This window comes from Selaginella moellendorffii, unplaced genomic scaffold (genome assembly GCF_000143415.4).
Source record: "Selaginella moellendorffii unplaced genomic scaffold, v1.0 SELMOscaffold_24, whole genome shotgun sequence".
NCBI lineage: Eukaryota > Viridiplantae > Streptophyta > Lycopodiopsida > Selaginellales > Selaginellaceae > Selaginella > Selaginella moellendorffii.
The window spans coordinates 1,468,416-1,486,950 of record NW_003314285.1 but is presented as its reverse complement, the minus strand read 5'-3'; the positions used below and the strand labels follow the sequence as shown (position 1 = coordinate 1,486,950).

The 18,535-nt window shown below is 47.7% G+C and overlaps 5 protein-coding genes across 6 annotated transcripts; 3 read left to right on the top strand and 2 right to left on the bottom strand.

Annotated features, from left to right (window-relative positions):
• Positions 1 to 2,227: 2,227 nt before the first annotated feature.
• On the top strand, positions 2,228 to 4,632 carry LOC9658408 (transcription factor RF2a). Its single transcript, XM_024679167.1, has 5 exons — positions 2,228 to 2,532; positions 2,707 to 3,689; positions 3,759 to 3,891; positions 3,946 to 4,030; positions 4,092 to 4,632. The coding sequence occupies exons 2-5, from the start codon at positions 2,902 to 2,904 to the stop codon at positions 4,418 to 4,420; spliced, it is 1,335 nt and encodes a 444-aa protein (XP_024534935.1). The 5' UTR covers positions 2,228 to 2,532; positions 2,707 to 2,901; the 3' UTR covers positions 4,421 to 4,632.
• Positions 4,633 to 4,700: 68 nt separating this feature from the next.
• Positions 4,701 to 5,868, top strand: LOC9657714 (GDP-L-fucose synthase 1). Of its 2 annotated transcripts, none has more exons than XM_024679168.1 (2): positions 4,701 to 4,792; positions 4,857 to 5,868. In XM_024679168.1, exon 2 carries the CDS (start codon positions 4,863 to 4,865, stop codon positions 5,793 to 5,795), a length of 933 nt encoding a protein of 310 aa, XP_024534936.1. In that variant the 5' UTR covers positions 4,701 to 4,792; positions 4,857 to 4,862; the 3' UTR covers positions 5,796 to 5,868. The 2 variants fall into 2 exon arrangements, with proteins under 2 accessions (XP_024534936.1, XP_002974465.1); XM_002974419.2 differs by having other exon boundaries at positions 4,704 to 4,792; positions 4,860 to 5,868.
• On the bottom strand, positions 5,793 to 10,913 carry LOC9658407 (E3 ubiquitin-protein ligase RKP). The gene is made up of 11 exons (XM_002974261.2): positions 8,961 to 10,913; positions 8,086 to 8,889; positions 7,866 to 8,029; positions 7,639 to 7,777; positions 7,495 to 7,578; positions 7,162 to 7,443; positions 6,962 to 7,099; positions 6,694 to 6,893; positions 6,430 to 6,634; positions 6,212 to 6,356; positions 5,793 to 6,156 (listed from the first exon to the last, which is right to left on the bottom strand). Exons 1-11 carry the CDS (start codon positions 10,533 to 10,535, stop codon positions 5,903 to 5,905), a joined length of 3,990 nt encoding a protein of 1,329 aa, XP_002974307.2. The 5' UTR covers positions 10,536 to 10,913; the 3' UTR covers positions 5,793 to 5,902.
• A 117-nt stretch (positions 10,914 to 11,030) lies between these two features.
• LOC9657713 (splicing factor 3B subunit 6-like protein) lies at positions 11,031 to 11,682 on the top strand. Its single transcript, XM_024679309.1, has 2 exons — positions 11,031 to 11,518; positions 11,571 to 11,682. Exon 1 carries the CDS (start codon positions 11,092 to 11,094, stop codon positions 11,452 to 11,454), a length of 363 nt encoding a protein of 120 aa, XP_024535077.1. The 5' UTR covers positions 11,031 to 11,091; the 3' UTR covers positions 11,455 to 11,518; positions 11,571 to 11,682.
• Positions 11,659 to 13,740, bottom strand: LOC112347765 (pentatricopeptide repeat-containing protein At4g02750-like). Its single transcript, XM_024679131.1, has one exon. The coding sequence runs from the start codon at positions 13,738 to 13,740 to the stop codon at positions 11,659 to 11,661; it is 2,082 nt and encodes a 693-aa protein (XP_024534899.1).
• Between the last annotated feature and the right edge of the window lie 4,795 nt (positions 13,741 to 18,535).

The following is an 18,535-nucleotide window of genomic DNA, read 5'->3' as shown; positions in this document are numbered from 1 at the left end:
GTGTCAATCCTTTTTATATCCCTTTTTAGAGACTCATTTACCAACTATTTTGTGCTCATCCCTTAAGCACTTCATTTGGAGTTCCACTCCCACCCTCAACTTTCCAAGTCCGAGCCTTTGGTTCAAACATGTTACACTTATTAGACTTCTGCTTTGACCATTACCATGTGGCACCCTTTTTGCTCCACTTTGGGGCTTAAGGATTTGTGTCTCACACTTATATACAAAAGCAAGTGGTCCAGATTGAAACTAATCTAATGGCTACCAAAATCCTACTATACTAATAATAGTATACAACGTTATAGCCATACATCTAGACTTTACATTTGTACATTTAGAACCTTATAAATTGTAATTTGTACCTTATCAATTTGTAAATATATACTTTGAAGCCTAAACTGTTCTAGAAGTTTAGATGGCACATAGTCATTATTCTCAACCTAATAAATGTTATAATCTCATCAAAACTGTAATTAGATCACAAAATAAAAGGAGAAAAGTCATATATTCTAGCTTGCTCTAGTTTACAAATCTTGTTTGCAAATCTTGTAAAATTTTATATAATACAAGCTTAAGTTTTTAATTGTATATTACAATTTTTAGTTACATCACATAGCAAAATCAAGTTTAGTAATGGATTGAAATATGGGTTTCAAGATGAGGATTATCAATAGTGCTAAGTTAAATCAATTCTATATTTATATTATTAAGGTATAAACTTTAGAGTTGGATCACTTTTAAATTATCTCCCTTATTACATCTTCCATGTTTTTAACTTCTATTTCATTTCCTTCTACCTATGTTTAATTTCTTTTGTTTTTTTATTTTCCGTTTTTTCAAATCTTAGTATTTCAATTCACTCTTTTGATCCTGATTATTTCCATTTATGAAAGTAAAATTATAAAATATCATTGAGGTATTAGTCACCATTGTTTTATATCTCAGTGTTCAATTGGAAAAGCAAAAGTAGCTTTGGTATTAGCAAAAGATGTGAGTACCTAGAACTAAAGACTAAAGGGACTAAAAGTGATAAAATTTTCAATTTGCATCCATTGCATTATGGTCTCATGCCTCCATCTTCTCATTGCATTCTTCATAAACTTCATAAACAATACTTCAGCTAAACCCACATGTCTATGTGTTCTAGGCTTTTATCTTTTTTGTGGATGACTAATTAAGTGGCTTTTAACAAATATAATGTAGTAAAATGTGGCTTGAGGAGCTAGAGCACCAAAATCTTTTATTCTTTCTTGGCATTCATGAACTCCTCTAGGTGTGCATGTATTACTATAGTGCAAGCCTTTCAAGTACAAGTATGAGAAAGAGATTGTCATGTATGCAAGCTTGTAAGATTTGAAGTCCTTGGCAAAGAATAATAATACATGTTTTTGAGGGTCTTGCAGCGTCCACCTGGATCTTAAAGTTTATGGATGTGTGAATCTTAATTGGTGACAAAGCATTTGGTTTTGCATTAACTAGACAAAAAAAAAAAAAGAACTTGAAGTGAACTGATAATTTATGACATGATACAATACGAATAATTACATACATTATTGTGTTTACAACCACTTATGCCCTTAAAATCTTGTGAAATGACCAGCTTGAGAAGAAATTCCTTGTCTTTTTCCACCTTGCTCTTCTTGCTTGAAAAGGAATCCAAAAGCAAGGTTTCTAGATAGCAGTGCTAGATTATGCATTCATTCTTGAATTTGAGAACAATAAAATGAAGCTTTGAGTGAAGAAAACGTTGTTCGACTTAGGGACCATTTAAAACCTTTACTTCCGGATTTTTCTACTAGGGGAGTTGACACTGGGGCGTTTGGCACATGCATGCACGAGCGATTGTTAAAAATTAATACTTTTCTGGGCATGGAATTATGATCCAGTCAATGTTCTTGGGCGGAAGAAGTAAGAACCCTAAATTGGATCAAAGGTGGCGGCATTACCTTAACATCGTGTCGAGAAGCCAACCGCATCCTAACTACAAACAAGAAATATTCCCTGACGACCCACGTGACACCATCCATTTGGGTGAGACGCGGACAGAATATGCCCACCGGCATCTCGTTCGATACCCATCGGACGTAGATGATGGCGACACGTCACTTGGCACTTTCCGCGTAAGACTTTTACTGCCCTGGGCTAGATCAGACGGTTGGTTATGGATAACGTGGACGGATCTGGGCCACTGAAAATCTTGACGGCCTCTCTGACGTGGCTCAAACTGCTCGGTCGGATGCATGTAATAGACGGGCGAGATTAACTCCTTCCCGTCAATAGCTTACATTTTGCTTTAGCCAAGAGAAAGAGAGAACATTTTGTGATAGCGCCATAGCCAGCCGGCCCCCCCCCCGACTACGAGAGCATAGAGAGCAAGGGATCTAGAGCATAGCTTAGGGCAGTGATAATCTCCATCACGGCGGCTCCTTGGAGGGGTGTTGTGTGAGCGGCAGATCGATCGCGCAAAAGCTGCGGGAGGGTTGGGCTCCAATCCGGCCTCCTCGATGCATCTCGGGGGATTCCAGCGGCCAGGTAAGCGGTATTTGGAGTGAATTTGCGAGTGTTCTGTGCATCCTTGCGCCGCATTCGCGCTTTCCTGGCGTGCCTGGGAGGATTTAGGTCGTGGCAGGAGCTGCATTCTTGATTCTATTGCCCTTGCATGGAGTAGATCTTTGGAATTTGGAGTAACAGGCATTTTGCTTCCAGGAGATTCTGTGCCAGGAGCCAGGAGCATCGATTTCAAGCAGGGCTGAGTGGATTTCCTTCTCCCCGAGCACGGAAGCTAGACCGTCTTGACGGATTCCCAGGTGTTAAACGAAGGAATAGAGTTTTTTAGAGTAGAACAGGAAATAAACAGGAAGAACAGGGAAGAACAGGGAAGAGACACAAGGGGGAGGGGGAATGGAGGGGCTGGGCGATGGGTATGAGGCATTTGTAGAGCGGCTCCAGTCGGATTTCGCCAAGAACTCTGCGAATGGGAATTCTGGGTCATCACTGCCGTCTCACTCGCGCTATGTGGGCTACCCATCTTCAAACAATCCTGCCTTCTCGGTCAAGCAGGAGACCTCGCCGGCGCTCTCGGACTCCTCGCTCGTGTCCGTGTCCAAAGACGTAACCATGCACGACGCTGTGACTTCTCCCGGCAACTCGAGCGTGAGTGGTCCTCTTAAAGCTCCAAGCCCGGGTCACAGCTTCAGCACGGATGTGAACCGTATGCCGGACGCTCCACCTCGGCCTCGCGGCCATCGCCGGGCTCAGTCGGAGATCACGTTTTGTCTGCCCGACGATGCGTCCTTCGAGCGAGAGCTTGGACTCCAGAGCCCGGCAATGCCTGCGCTCTCGGACGAGGCCGGGGAGGATCTCTTCAACATGTACATCGACATGGAGAAGATCAACTCCTTCAACGTCGCGTCCGCAACTCCCACTAAGTCGGATGGGTCCAGCCACCAACACCACCATTCTCGGAGCCTGTCCACGGATGGAGTGCTTGCTTCTTTCAATGCCGGAGGGCCGGCTGGCAGCAACTCCAACTCGGAGCCGCGTCGTCCAAGACACCATCACAGCAACTCGATGGATTCTTTCAAAAGTGACTTTTTAAACTCGGAGTCGGACAGCACCGAGGCGAAGAAGGCTCTTGCGGCCAGCAAGCTTGCCGAGCTTGCTCTTATTGATCCAAAACGAGCCAAAAGGTAGAGCTGTCTTTCCTCGTTTCATAGAATGATCACATGGCTAAGCTGCTTTCTCTTTCTGTGCTGCAGAATACTTGCAAACCGGCAGTCAGCTGCTCGCTCGAAGGAGCGCAAGATGCGTTACATCTCCGAGCTGGAGCGTAAAGTACAAACGCTCCAGACAGAAGCCACAACACTATCGGCTCAGTTGACGATGCTTCAGGTAAAACTTGTTTCTTTCTTCTCCTCTTGTCACACTTCCGCTTCGTGGTGGCAGCGGGATACAACGGGGCTGACCACAGAGAACAACGAACTGAAACTTCGGCTAACCGCCATGGAGCAACAAGGACAGCTCCGAGACGGTAGGAAGCACATTCCATGTTTCAGCAGATAAACTGATAGTTTGTGTGTTTTTCCCTCCAGCTTTAAACGATGCACTCAAGGAGGAAGTCCAAAGGCTGAAGTTGGCCACTGGCCAACTTACAGGCCCTGGGGGCCAGCAGCAGCAGCTGTCGATCAACGCGCAGTACTTCCAGATGCAGCAGCTCCAGCAGCTCCAGCAGCAGGCACAGAACGCGATCGACAGCCAACAGCAGCAGCAATCGCAGCGGTCGCCACCGTCTCAGCCGCAGCAGCAGCAGCAGCCAGGAGCTCATCCCGAGTTCATCCCGCGGGGCAACTACATGGGAGCCTTCGTCAAGTCGGAGGGCTCTCCAATCGCCGTAAGTCAGCCAAGTAATCCATCCTTTTGATCCAAAGAAGCCGCGAGCTCCAGGCCAGGAACTTTTATCTATAGCCATCACCCAACACCACGAAGAACAAACATATGTTATACCAGAGGTCTGGAGCTTCGATTTCTTTGATCAGGGGAGACACTTCTTACTATCGCAGCTTAGCTTGTAGCGAGATAGAACGTGACCGAAAGAAAAAAGAACAAAAAATTCTATTCTTTGAGCTTTGTTTTCATCCATTTCTATTAAAGCAAAGGGTCCAATAAGTCTTTAACCCTGGGTTAGGTTTTAACTACTTTTTTTATAGTTTAGGGCGTGGAATTTCTTGTGGAGGAGAAACTAGAGAATGCGCGTCTAGATCGCGGGCAGGAGCTGCGATCTCTTGTTTCCCAGGTAAAATCCTCTCTTCTCTAGCTAGCGCCATCGCAGCGCCAGAGATTTCACGCCGCATTTCCAGAAGACGATGGACAAGGACGCGAAGATCTTCGTTGCCGGCCACCGCGGTCTCGTCGGAGCCGCGATCGTCCGGCGGCTGGAGAAGGAAGGATTCAGCCGCCTGCTGCTGAGAAGCCACAAGGAATTGGATCTCACGAGACAGGAGGCCGTGGAGGATTTCTTCCACAAGGAAAAGCCCAAGTATGTGATAGTGGCCGCGGCCAAAGTGGGAGGGATCCACGCCAACAACACGTATCCGGCCGATTTCATCGGGATCAACTTGCAGATCCAGACCAACGTGATCGATGCTGCGTACCGGAGCGGCGTGGCCAAGCTCTTGTTCCTGGGATCGTCGTGCATCTATCCAAAGTTTGCTCCCCAGCCAATCACCGAGGAAGCTCTCTTGACGGGTCCGCTGGAGCCGACAAACGAGTGGTACGCGGTGGCCAAGATCGCGGGAATCAAGATGTGCCAGGCTTACAGGATCCAGCACAAGTGGGACGCCATCTCTGGAATGCCGACCAATCTCTACGGTCCTCACGACAACTTCCATCCCGAGAACTCTCACGTTCTTCCGGCCTTGATCCGCCGGTTTCACGAGGCCAAGGTGAATGGAGCCAAGGAGGTGGTGGTGTGGGGGACGGGATCGCCGCTGCGAGAGTTTCTCCACGTCGACGATCTCGCGGACGCGGCCGTGTTCTTGATGGACAAGTACAGCGACGTTCCACACATCAACATGGGCAGTGGCTCGGAAGTTAGCATCAAGGAGCTCGCGGAGATGGTGAAAGAGGTGGTGGGCTTTCCAGGGGAGCTCAAGTGGGATGCTTCCAAGCCGGATGGAACTCCCCGGAAGCTCATGGACAGCTCCAAGCTCGCGACCCTGGGGTGGAAGCCAAGGATCACTCTCCGCGAGGGGCTGACCGAGACGTACAAGTGGTACGTCGACAACTACAACGTCTGAGCAAACCAAGGCTGGAATTTACAGAGCTTTGCTACCAGAGAGACAAAAGGAATAATTTACAGCGTTTCTCCAAGAATGGCACCTATAGGAAGCGAGCGATTTGATCGCTAGGAATTCACGTCCCCACCTTTGAGGCCGCCGCCGCTTAGAGGCGACAAAGGCTCCTCGTATGGGCAGACTTCGCAGATGGCCGCGTTGCAGAAGAAGCAGCGCTGGTTGTTTAGGAGGTGACGAGAGACGCAGCGCACGCATGACCTGTGCTTGCAGGGAAGGAACACGGCGTTCTCCTCGCACGCATAGCAAATGCTGCACAGCTCTCCTCCGCCCCCGGCTTTGTCTGCATTTCCAAGCTCGAAATCATCTGTGCATATCAAGGCCGTGAACAAGAAGAAAGAGCAAAACAGAGAGGAAAGTACCTCCTTTACTGTGTCTGGTGATGAGCTCCGCCTCGGCCTTGCACGCTCGCTTCCTGGCCTCCGCGTACTCCGTCTTAAGCTTCTCAATAAATATGTTAAGGTCCGACAGCCTTGCGAGCGAAGGATCCCCCTTGAACGTGCTCAACTGTGGTGGGAGTGGTCACACGATTAGCTTGTGACGAGGGAAACACACAGAAAAAAAAAAGAGCAAAGCTTACCCAATCGTAGTCAAATAAATACTGGAAGTTCCTGGTGGCGACCGAGGAGACATCGACGCTGGCGATTGACCGCGCGATATCGTGTTCCATTCTGTGGCCAGCAGGGTCTGTGGCGGCGGAGAGATTCAACACGATGCCCACCACGGGAGCGAGGATGGTGGCGCGGTTGACCTTCTCTAGCGACTGACCCTGCTGCTTTATGGTGCTGCATGAGACGCACAGAGGTGAACAACTCACGAGGAGAGCAAACGCGAGATAACGTACCTGTCGAACAGCTCGCCTGCCGTGTTTGAGGTGGTGTGGTTGAGCACAAATAGAACCAGCTCACAAAGCCGGATGATGTTCATTTCCGGACCAACCAGGAAAACTTGTGGCAGCTCCTTCGTAAAGAACTCCAGTATTCTTTCCAGGTTGCACGAAAGCTCGAACATTATTGCACATTTTCTTTGTTGAAATTCTGGAACCTGGTCACAGCGGACAAATTAATCAGTTGCACCAGAAGAACAAAACAAAAACTTTTAGTATGAGTAACCTGCCGGTGGTCATGGTCGTGCATCTCCTTGATAGAAACGGAGAACTCGCTGACTGTCCAATTCAATGTATTAAAGAGGCGGTTCAGGAAAGAGGCGAACAGCTTCTCGTCCTTCAAGCATTTCTCGCGCAACAGCCGCTGCAGAAACAAAGCCACACCAGAACTTTAGATCGGCAGGAAAACAAACGAAACGTGTCTACCTGAAAGAACGGAGAACAAGAGTCACCGTGGCTGGACTTGGAAGTTCCAAAACCCGAGCCTTTACAAAGGCGCAACAGGATGTTGGACACCGGAATCCAAAACCTGTTGTCGAAGGCCGATAAAAGAGCGCCAGCCATCGTGTTCTCTGCTGCCTTGCAAGCTTCGATAGCTACTAAATACTCCTTAAACTGTACTAGAACGGAAATAGACTGGAGGAGAAAATCCCTTATCTCCGCATTCACTATTCGGGAGTCGTGAAAATGTGTCACGAGGAACGTAACCTGAAGGCTCTCGTTAGAAATTTGTTCCAAAAGAAACAAGGAAATACTTACGAACGACGACAAGCCATGTTGAAGGAGGGATGAAGGAGGAACATAAAGCGGGTCGCTCCTTCGCAGCGCGTGAAAGCAATCCACCTAACCAAAACAGAATCAACAAAATAAGTCTCACACGAAGTCAAAGCATGTTATGCTCACCAGTGTCTCTATGTAAAACTCTGGAACATAGCTGAAGCAAGCATCTTTCTTGCTGATCGTAACGAGGAGCTGTGCTACCCACATGCAAGTCGCATACATTCCCCTTTGCTTCCATTTAGAAAGCAAGCAGACGCGGTACCTGCGAAAGAAACGCACTGTAAGCACTTGTCACTGGAAAGATCGTAAAGGCAATGGAATCACATATACTCGGGAGAAAGCCAAAATACCAGGTACATTGTCGTACATAGTCAATAAGATCCTCTTTGAATATACCTCTCGCTTCTTTCAAGCGCTTTGTCTGCTCAGAGGAGGTCTTATCGCTACGGATTTGACGATCCGTCTCATCGAGCTGAGCCATCAGTTGTATCTGATGCTGCATGTGATAAGAAGCCTGCAGACAAAAACATTAAAGCATTTGAATGAGAACCAAAAGGACCAAGAACAGACCTGCTTGAAATTCTGAGTCACTCCAAGATGATAGAGCAACACCATCTTATCCAGCAACTCTTCCTCTCGTACCGCAGATGACAGCTCCTTTACCGACTTGAACACCTTCTTGGCCTTCTGTAGCAATGAGGACGTGCTGGTAACAGGCTCGACCCTTCCACTGGAGCTAGCCTTGCTTTCCATATCCCCATCATAGCTCCTCTCTGCGTCAGTTGGCGACAAAGGACATGTAGTCTCGTTGACTTTGTTACTGGAGCCACTGAAGCGTGTTTCCAAGCCTTTCGATAGAGCCTTACCGTTACCACTGTCGATGGAACCTGCACCACCGTCCATGCAGCAACATGGCTTTTTCAACCCAGCATCGTGTCCGTATCTAGTTTCCTGCTTGTCCATACTGCTTTCTTCCCACTCAACTTCTTCGCATTCGATTGAGCTGAGAGGACATGTCTTCGTAAGATAGCTGTAGGTTCCACCAAGGCGGGCGAAATCGTTCAAGCAGGGGTCCGAGCTCACAAACAGAGATACCGGAAAGCTGCGCTTTCCTCCCTTGTGCAGGAACGGCACGCAGCTTCCATGGCCATCCCCTGTCGAGTCGAGACCCTCCGAAAGGTACCGCAAGAGTACAGTGTACACCGAAACCAAGACCGAGTTGTCGGAGAGACCCGGCGGTGGCATGTTTCTGTGTGCCCCACGGTTCTTCAGAACAAGGTGTTGCAAAAACGTTCTGAATATAGAACCGGTAGCATTCGACTTCGTGTCAAAAGCAACCAGCCGGTTACACAGCTCGAAGTGCAAGTCCTCGATCTGAAAAGAAAAAAAAAAGTGATGGCCACGTTAGTTCCGGAGCAAGAAAACCATGCATGCTACTGACTTACCCTGGATATTGCACGAGATAAAGCAATGACGATCTGCCTCATGTTGCTCTCCGAAAAAGGATGTTCTTCACGGGAACCCGGCCACCATACGGTGGGTATAAGGCTCTCCAAGTCGCACTTGTTAGGCCCCTTTCTCGTCAGCAGCCCCTCCAAGCAGGACTCAAAGTCGTCAGATTTCCACCAGATGACCATGAAGTCGTCACGCTGAAGTAGATGACAGGCCAGTGCCAAATGCGAGTACGAGGCGCTAAACGGAGAGTCGGCCAACACCAGGGGCGAAGTCCGGCACCCATACGCCAGGCACTCGATGATCTGAAGAACGATCGTACCAAAGTAAGTCTGCCCCAGCATCGGCATCAGTAAGTCAAGAGCTCGATCCACACTGTGACCGTCGTGCGGTGCTCCAGGCCTGTAAGTTGTCGTGAGGAAAGGAACCAGCGCTCCCCAGACAACGTACTCCGCTTTACTGCTTTGCTGCAGCAGCTCGCAAAGTATCTTGCAGATCTCAGTGCCGACAACACGAAACTGCTCGTCAGGAAGTGGAGTAAACCTCCGCAGCCTTTCCGCGGGAGCCATGGCCGCCGCCACCTCTGGGCTCCCAAGCTGGACAAGCTTTTGCAAGCATCCAAACAGATACTTGGCTTTGACGATCACGGAGCCGTGCTTGTTGGTGCCAGAAGTGTCCACCGGCGGTGCTTGCAGCGGCAAGAACCCCGCGATTGGATATCTAAAAGGTCGACCGCCAAAGTTGAGCTCGCAGCGCTCTCCGTGCGAGAGAGAGATAGCCGGATAGTACCCCTGCTTGGCCTCCATCCTCCTCACACAGTCATAAGCCATCCCCAGCGACGTCCCATTCCGGTAGAAGAAGATCTGCCCCTGTTCCAGATCGATGCAGCAGCCGATCACGTCCCCGACCACCCAAGGCTCGCCATACGTCTGGCTCTTCCCACTCCACTTTTTCACTCGTCGACCATCGTAAGCATACGAGTCACTGGCGTCTCCAACGCCTTCGGAGTCCGTGAAGGGACAAGAGATGGTCGCCCATCCCAGCTGCTGGATCCCCGCAGTGCCCAAGGTCACCTCGTACATCCACTTCCCCCTCCACACGCAAGCGTTTGCTCGAGCGCTGCTAAAGATGGCCTGACTCTCCAGCAACAAGGAGCTCTTGGAAAGCTTGATATCTCCAGAGGGTCTCCCTTTGTCCATCCTGACGACCCCCGAGAGAGGGTCGCTACTCCCTTCGATGAAAACACCATCCTTGTAGCTGGCCGAGACATCGGTGCTAGAACTGGAACCCAATGCGGCGAGGCGGGACTGGAGGTGGAGCTGGATGCTGGAGGAATCTATCTTGCTATCGTCGACGACGAACCGAGGCTGCTGCTCGACCCCCTCGCTGGAGTAATCTAGGACGAACGCGATGGATCGATCGAGCGTGGAGCGCGTGCACTCGTCTACCATGCACGCCGCAGCTGTGACCAGGGATTCCTTGCTGCCGCTGTCGAGCAAAACAGCCAGCCCTGAGGATCCCATCCGAGAAAGAAGCCGATCTCTCCCGGAATTTCCATCTGCGGACATTATCCCCCGAGGATCGCTCGATTTGGCTCACAGGAATGCCGCCATAGCCGCAAGTAGGCGATCAGCGATCGATCGACTGCCCTGCCCTGCCCTGCTAGAAACCCCTACCTGGGATCGAGGACGACCATACCGGTATTCGCGAGGAAATCTTTGGAGATGACGATCCAGATCTTGCGCCAGCAGCAGCGACGCGCCGGCGCCTAAACCCTGGCCCCTCTTTTCGGTGTCGGTCGATCACAGCCGAATGAGGCCCCAATCGGAGTGGAGCATCCCGGCTCGGCGCCGATTGAGCAACCCTAGCACGGCATCAGCGCCGCCAATCGCGCCGCACCTGCCGGAAGCGTCACAGCCAAATGTGTTGGATAACAAAGCCGAGAACGAAGCGCTGTAGGTCAGCCGGACAAGTGACGTGGACGGTTTTCTCTGCCACGTGGTGGGCACATGGGCCGATGGACGGCTGCGATGGGCTCGCCTTTTAGGGCACTGCCATTTTGAAGTCTACTTAAATTTCACGAGATTTTAGATTTTAGGGCTCTGGGATTAGGGTTCTTGGGCAATGGCAGCGCTGGTGAGGCGTGGCAACACGCGGCTTCCGCCGGAGGTGAATCGGGTCTTGTACGTGCGCAATCTGCCCTTCAACATCTCGTCCGAGGAGATGTATGACATCTTCGGCAAGTATGGCGCGATCCGGCAGATTAGGGTGGGGAACAACAAGGACACGCGCGGCACCGCCTTTGTCGTCTACGAGGACATCTATGACGCCAAGAACGCCGTGGATCATCTCTCGGGATTCAATGTCGCCAACAGGTACCTCATCGTTCTCTACTACCAGCAGGCCAAGATGTCCAAGAAGAACGACCAGCGCAAGAAGGAGGAGGAGCTCTCCCGGATGCAAGAGAAGTATGGCCTCAACAAATAGCAGCATTGATCGTTCCTTCTCCTGGGCTCTCGTGATTTCTTTCGATTTCTTTCCAGCGAGAAAGGTATGATCCTTTTTATATGATCGACATTCTTGGATGATCAGTGTTCTTCCAGGATATAGATGAATACTTACTGTATGATCGAAAACGTAAAGATCTTCCAAGTTTTTAGAAGATCATCTAGAGGTCAGTGTGTTTTTCGTTTAACTCAGAGGGTTCTCAGAGTAGATGTTCACGATTCCCACCAGTGGTGCACAGGAACTTTCAGGCTCGAGATCGATCGCGAGCCTCGCTGCTCGCGATCCTCGCTCGATGTCACTCTGCGTCTTGCAAGCACACAGCAGTGCTCCCAGGGCTGATTGATCCGGAATGAAAGGCATGGTCTCTATCAGCTTCTCAGCCTCTTTCAACTGGCCGGCTCTGGACAGAACATCCACGATGCAGCAGTAGTGCTCCTTGATCGCCGCGAGGCCGTGATCCGACAGGAACTCGAAGTGTTTCAAGCTCTCGTCGATCATCCCGGCGTGGCTAAAGGCGGCGAGGATACTCAAGAACACATTCTCGTCGGGTTTCTCTCCCGCGAGATTCATCTCCCGGTAGAACTCGATGACAAAGTTGGTGTTTCCTTCGTGAGCGAAAGCTCCAAAAAGCGCGGCCCAGGACGCGAGATTGGGCTCCGGCATCGCTGCAAAGATCTCCGCTGCTCGATCCACCAGGCCGTGAGTGATGCAAGCGCTCATTATCGTGTTCCAAGCCAGTGCGTTTCTCTTTGGCATCGCCTCAAACGTACGGACCGCCTCGGCCAGCCGCGCGTTCGTGCCGTACGCTGCCAGCATGACGATCCACGTCACCCCGTCCCTGGCAGCCATGTCATTGAACGTCCCCTCGGCTCTCTCCACGTCACCACATGTCGCGTACGCCTGGAGCATTGTCGTCCACATCACCGAGTCGCTGACGTGTCTCACGCTCTGGAACAAGGCCTCCGCGTCAGCAAGGTTGCCGCTCCCTCCATATCCCTCAATCATGGTGTTCCACGTGGCCATGTCATAGGCCGGCATCTTGTCTGAGATTGCCTTTGGCTCCGTGCTGGCTGCCACCGCAGCAACCATTTTGTTCCACGTCAGCAGGTTGCGCTCCGGCAATTCATCGAATAGCATCCTCGCATTGTCTGGATCCTTATTCTCGGCATATACCGCCAAAAGAGCAGTCCCTGAGACTAGATCCCAGAGGGGCATTTTTCTATACGTATTCTCCGCTAGAAAGACTTTAGCATTTATCCCGTATGCTTGTATCAAGGTCGTCCACGAAACGGCATCGCGTTCCGGCATGGAATCAAAGGTGGACTTTAGGAGCGTGAAATTTTCGTCTTGGGCGTGTGCGGCTAGGATTGCATTCCAGCTGATAATGTTCCTGCTGGGCATTAAATCAAACATGAAAGATGCCTCTCGGAGGTTTCCACACTCGCTGTACAAAGCAATCATGGCCGTCCACGTAACAATCGTCAATTCCGGCACGGAATGGAACAGCCCCTTTGCCTCCGACATATGCCCATTCTGGGCATATGCAGTGACCATTATATTCCACCCTGCAGAGTCTCGTTTGGGCATCAAATCAAAGATTCTTTTGGCGCCGCGTAGGCTGCCAGCTTGGGTATATGCCATCAAGATCCCACTCCACGAAATCACATCTCGTTGGTCTATGCTCTGGAACAGCGATAGCGCCTGCTTGTAACTTCCAGCCTGAGAATATGCCGAGAGCATCACATTTGCCGCGACGGTGTTGACCTCAGGGATGCGGTCAAACATTCTTCGTGCCTCGTCAAGATGCCCAATGCGGGCATATGCATGCACGACACTTGTCCAGGACGCAACGCTGTGTTGGGGCATAAAAAAAAGCATTCGCTTTACATCGTGTGGCCGGCCCAATTTTCCATACAATGCCAACCCCGTGTTCCAAGATATCAAGTCCTTGGTGGGCATCGAAAGAAAGAGAGCATTGGCGTCATCCAGATGCCCGTTCAAGGCAAATGTAGTGATCATGATGTTGTACGAGTAGAAATCCGGGCGCGCAATCGATCTGAAGACTTCGGTCGCGTCTTTGATGCTCCGGCACTTGCCGTACATCTGGATGAGGAGATTGGAGACAAAGCGGTTGTATCGGAGGCCGGTGCCAAGAATGACACGATGGATCCGTCTGCCGTGAGCCAAATCTCCAGTGTTGCCCGCCCATCGCAGCTGCTGCTCGATGCCATAGAGCTCCTCCTGGCTCACTGGCGCAACTCCCATGCATCGGGTAAAGATTTGACAAGGATTCCCCAAATGCCGCCATTCTCTCATTTAAGTTCCCATGGCATTAGTATTTTAACAACATTTTGTGTCCATTGAAGAAGAAATGTGACCCCTCCCATACTAAAGCACGCTTGATTGATGTTGATCAGTTTTGTCTGAAGCCTTCCATCATGGATAACCTGATGAGCATCCGAGACTCTGATGATTCTATGGTATACAGCAATTCCCTTCCCAGACTTTTGTAATACCTGAGAGAGCTGGGATATCTCTATCAGCCTAAATATAGAAGATAACCAAACAGACTTTTACTTCAGTTATAAATTAAACATAATGCATCATATAAGAATATCCAATCATATCTAAATCCAAAGAATATCCAGTACTACAAAATAAGTCATTTATTGACTAAAAACACATAGTAAGAGATGATATATATTGACTACCCATAACAAACAAAGATTATTATAAATAGTCTCACTTCGTTTAGTAATAAGTATGAAAATTCTTCAACAGGTATAAGAAAAAAATATTTAAACATTATTAATTGAAAGGTTTTCTTTAGAGCCAGCTATGAAGTATATATATCACGAGAAAACGGGGTTCATCAGGAAATTGATGTTTTTTTTGTTACTCTCAGTAAATTATTGCAGTAGTGTTACAATCATTGCTACAAATAGTCCAGAAGGATAAGTCCTACTGATGCTGACATTATCAAGCATAATATTAGAGCACAAATTTCTCTTGAAATTTTACCTGGAACACAATCTTCCATCTGCTCCAAACTTTTATTGCTATTCAAGGCTTGGTATCTATACAAGAGAAACTAGTGGACGTTGTAGCCGTCCATCACCTTCGCAAATATCTGGTGATATCTTAAGACTAGCTTTTGATTTCGTGGCTACAAGGATTATGCGGTTTTATGGTTTTGTAAGGGCATTATAGAGATTGATTATTCAGCTTACTATCTTCCCATACAGGATATTAATTACAATACCAAAAACCCTAACCTCCAAGCTGATCTTTTGTACAATGTCACAAGAGAAGTCGTCTAATTTCTCCAAATGGCTTTTACCAACTAGTTTTGGAATATGATTGCAACTTAGTGTTATATGGATTTGAATGGAAAGTACTATGGTGGAGTGATACTGCTGGGAAAGGTGGTGGAAGTGAATGTAAACTAACACTCCAAAAAGATGGAAATTTAGTTCTTTTGGGACACAATGAATGGGGTATTTTTTCTGCAAATATATATTGCCAGCCACAACCACATTGCATTTTCTTTACCAATTTCGTTGTAGAAAATAGTGGGCATATTTCGTTATATAGTGCTGCTAATCCAATGCTTCTTTTATGGAGGAAGCCATAAAAGGATGGAGAAATTCAGGGAACTTCAACAGGTAATTATGAGACCCCAAAAACATTTAATATCAATTTGTTTTTGCCAAAAATCAAAATGTTTCATATATCTCCCTCATGAGACCGACAGGTTTAGGAATGCTGCTCAGATTGCTGGATCTGCAACGACATCTGCGTCTTCAGCCCCGTCGCTGTCCCTGTCTTTCACGATGATCTTTTCATACTCACACAGGCTTATGGTGAAGCTGTGATTTTGAAAGAAGCTGTCAACAGCTTAGTACTACCAGAAAAAACCAAAACAAGATAAAAAGATTTTAAAAAATAAAAAATTGGGTCAAGAACTTCGTTATTTCTCTTTGGCCTTTCACTTGAGCTACCGTGTCCGCAGACACAACACAGACAGCTTAACAGCTACAAAGAAGTTCCATGGTTTGTGTCTCTTGCTCTGAGACTTGATTCCAAGCAATGAATCTTTCACTGTCAGCTCAAAGCATCCTTTTTTAAGCCCTTGAAATCCCAATGCCGAAATCGCTATAAGTTACCATGATATCACCACACAATACGGGTGTGTGTTCTTCCTCTACTACATGACAATCTCGGGCTTGAAAATGCTGGTTTTGATTCGAGTGCCACCCGATAATACTCCCGGACACGCTCGAGTGCTTCCGGATCTGGGCGCCTCGCATCACCGTGCACCGAGACAATCTCACGCCCCTCCTCGATCACGCAATCCGGTCCTACTGCTACGTCGGGCCCTATCAAGCCCCCGACCCAATCCGCGCCGAGGGGTCGATCATCATGTTTTCAACAACGTGAGGGCCGCTGGAGAGCTTCTCCGGCGATTTGCCGCGGATGGACTCAGCGTACAAGCGTAGCCTGGGCTGGCCGATGTCCATCCAGAGTCCCAGGAGAACCATTGCGAAGAGCCGCGGCGATGGCAGGAAAGATCTCCCTCTAGCTCGATCCGGTCGACCATTTGTGGAGATTCAAGTGTTGCCCACGAAGATTTGAGGCTTTTCTACGAATCTCTGTACGCATCGTCCATGACCACCACCACCTAAGAAGCGAAGATCAGGTTGCCAAGTCTCGCAGATGCCCGCTCAAGGCAAATGTAGTGATCATGATGTTGTACGAGTAGAAATCCAGGCGCGCAATCAATCGGAGTGTCTTTGATGCTCCGGCACTTGCCGTACATCTGGATGATGAGATTGGAGAGAAAGCTTGTATCGGAGGCCAGTGCCATGGATGAGACGTCTGCCGTGACCCAAATCTCCAGTGTTACCTGCCCATCGAAGCTGCTGCTCGATCCAATAGAACTCCTTCTGGCTCACTGGCGCAACTCCCATGCATTGGGTAAGATTTGATGAGAAATGCCGCCATTCTCTTATTTAAGTTCCCATGGCATTATTATTTTAACAACATTTTGCGGGTTTAAGAACAGCCAGGTCCACCAAAGAAGAAATGTGACCCCCACTGAGGATTATACTGAATGTTTCCAATACCATAGCAAGCTTGATTTGTGTTGATCAGTGTTGTCTGAAGCCTTGCATCATGGATAACGTGATTAGCATCCGAAACTCTTATGTTTCTATGGTATGCAGCAAATCCCTTCCCAGAACTTGGAAACTTTCCACTCCCCATTTGCAAGATGGCTTTACCATTCAATGTTGCAACCTCGCCTCCAGCTGCGACAAAGCTTGCACCTTGTTGGATTGATTTTAGTAGTGCTGAAGGCCAGTAACCAATGCGCTTGCCATCCACCAAGAGCCACCAATTCTGGGTTTTCTTGTCCTAGAAATTGAAAACTCCATTAAAAGCTAGAGATTTTTGTCCTTAATACCTGAGAGATGGCAAGTGATATTTCTCTCTGAGATATCACTCCTCCAAGAACAACTTTAGTGTCTACTTGCACAAAACCTTTACATTGGAGATTGAAACATCCAGTGCTTTGATATCGATCAGCCTGTTTCAAATAACATATTTATCAAAAAAATTAAAAAAGAGAACTGGATTACCGTCCAGTAGATAAACAGGCAATGTCCTGAGCTGACCATTGGATAAACCTGAAAACGTTCTTTAATATATTATAATTACTAAATGTAGAACATCACATACGTGCCATCCAACCTCAAGAATTCCTCTTTTGCTACTATCGCTAATCCATATTTGTGATATAGATTGTCCATCCCCTGTAACTTTGGGATTTTGTACACTAAGTGTAGAGGTCACTCCAGTAAAGTTTCCAACCAAACTTCCTAATGCATACTATAAATATATATTTAATAAACATGTGAAAGTTTTACTTTCTTATAACTATTACCTTGTGAATACCTTTTAATTGCTCTAAACCAAGTTTCTAGGCAATAAATTATGCAATGTTTCAAGGATTTTATTTAAGCTACAAGACTTACCTCAATATTTGTTTTGGGGAGTTCATAATGTGATAGCTGTTTGTATCTTTAGAAAGATTAACAGAAAGATCTAAATCTTACAGTGAAGTTATCCTTGAAAGAAGTTGTACCATTAGAAAACAACATCAATAGCATTAAGAGCAACATCTGAACAAAAACAGTAAAAATAAAAATAAGAAATAAATCATTTTAGGGTGAAGGTTCTAATGCTTTTTGTCTTGATGTGTTTTACAAAGTAAATAAACTTTAAGCTAAGTTTCCCTTGGACAAGCCTTGGTAGCCATGGTTTTGAGAAAAATCAATTTGATTTTTTTGCGGCTAAGAAGATTTCGGCACAGTGCAGCTGAGCTGAACTTGCTATTGGGCTATTCTATAAAAGACAGAAACACAACACATAGGACCTAGGCGCTCCCCATTTGTGTGGATGAGGATGACCAAGGGCAACGTCTGCAACTAGGATGAATGGCCACCTTTATATGCTTCTGTAGAACTGTGGTTAGGTGCTATAACGCACTATAGAAGAGCACTTTTTACCCTAAATGACATGATATCTAGGGTATTTTTGTTGGCAAGTTGTGGGGATTTGTGAGTGGTGGGATGAATGCTGTGCTGAAGCCCAATATGTCCACTCTTGTGTTAACCTAGATGCAATTGAGTGGTCTTCCTTGGCTATGTCGATTTAGTCAAAGCTTTTGATCAAGTGGCGTGACATTTGCTTATTCAAAGATTGTTTGAAATTCAAATGCCCACTCCAATTGTTGCTGCTGTTATAGAATTGTGCGGCTACAAATCTTTGATAGGCCACCAGGTTGGAGTCCAGCATGGCTGCCCCTTGTTGCCAAAGCTTTTGGCTATTTGGCTATTTGATGCATTGAATCCATGATCAAAGGAAGAACACTAATGCCATACCAACTTTCGGGAATGTGCCTGTATTCACTAGATGACATACTTTGTTTGGCTCCCTTAGCCTGTGTAGCGCATGTGATCATGGGATGAGATTTAGATATACTGTCACCATGGATCCT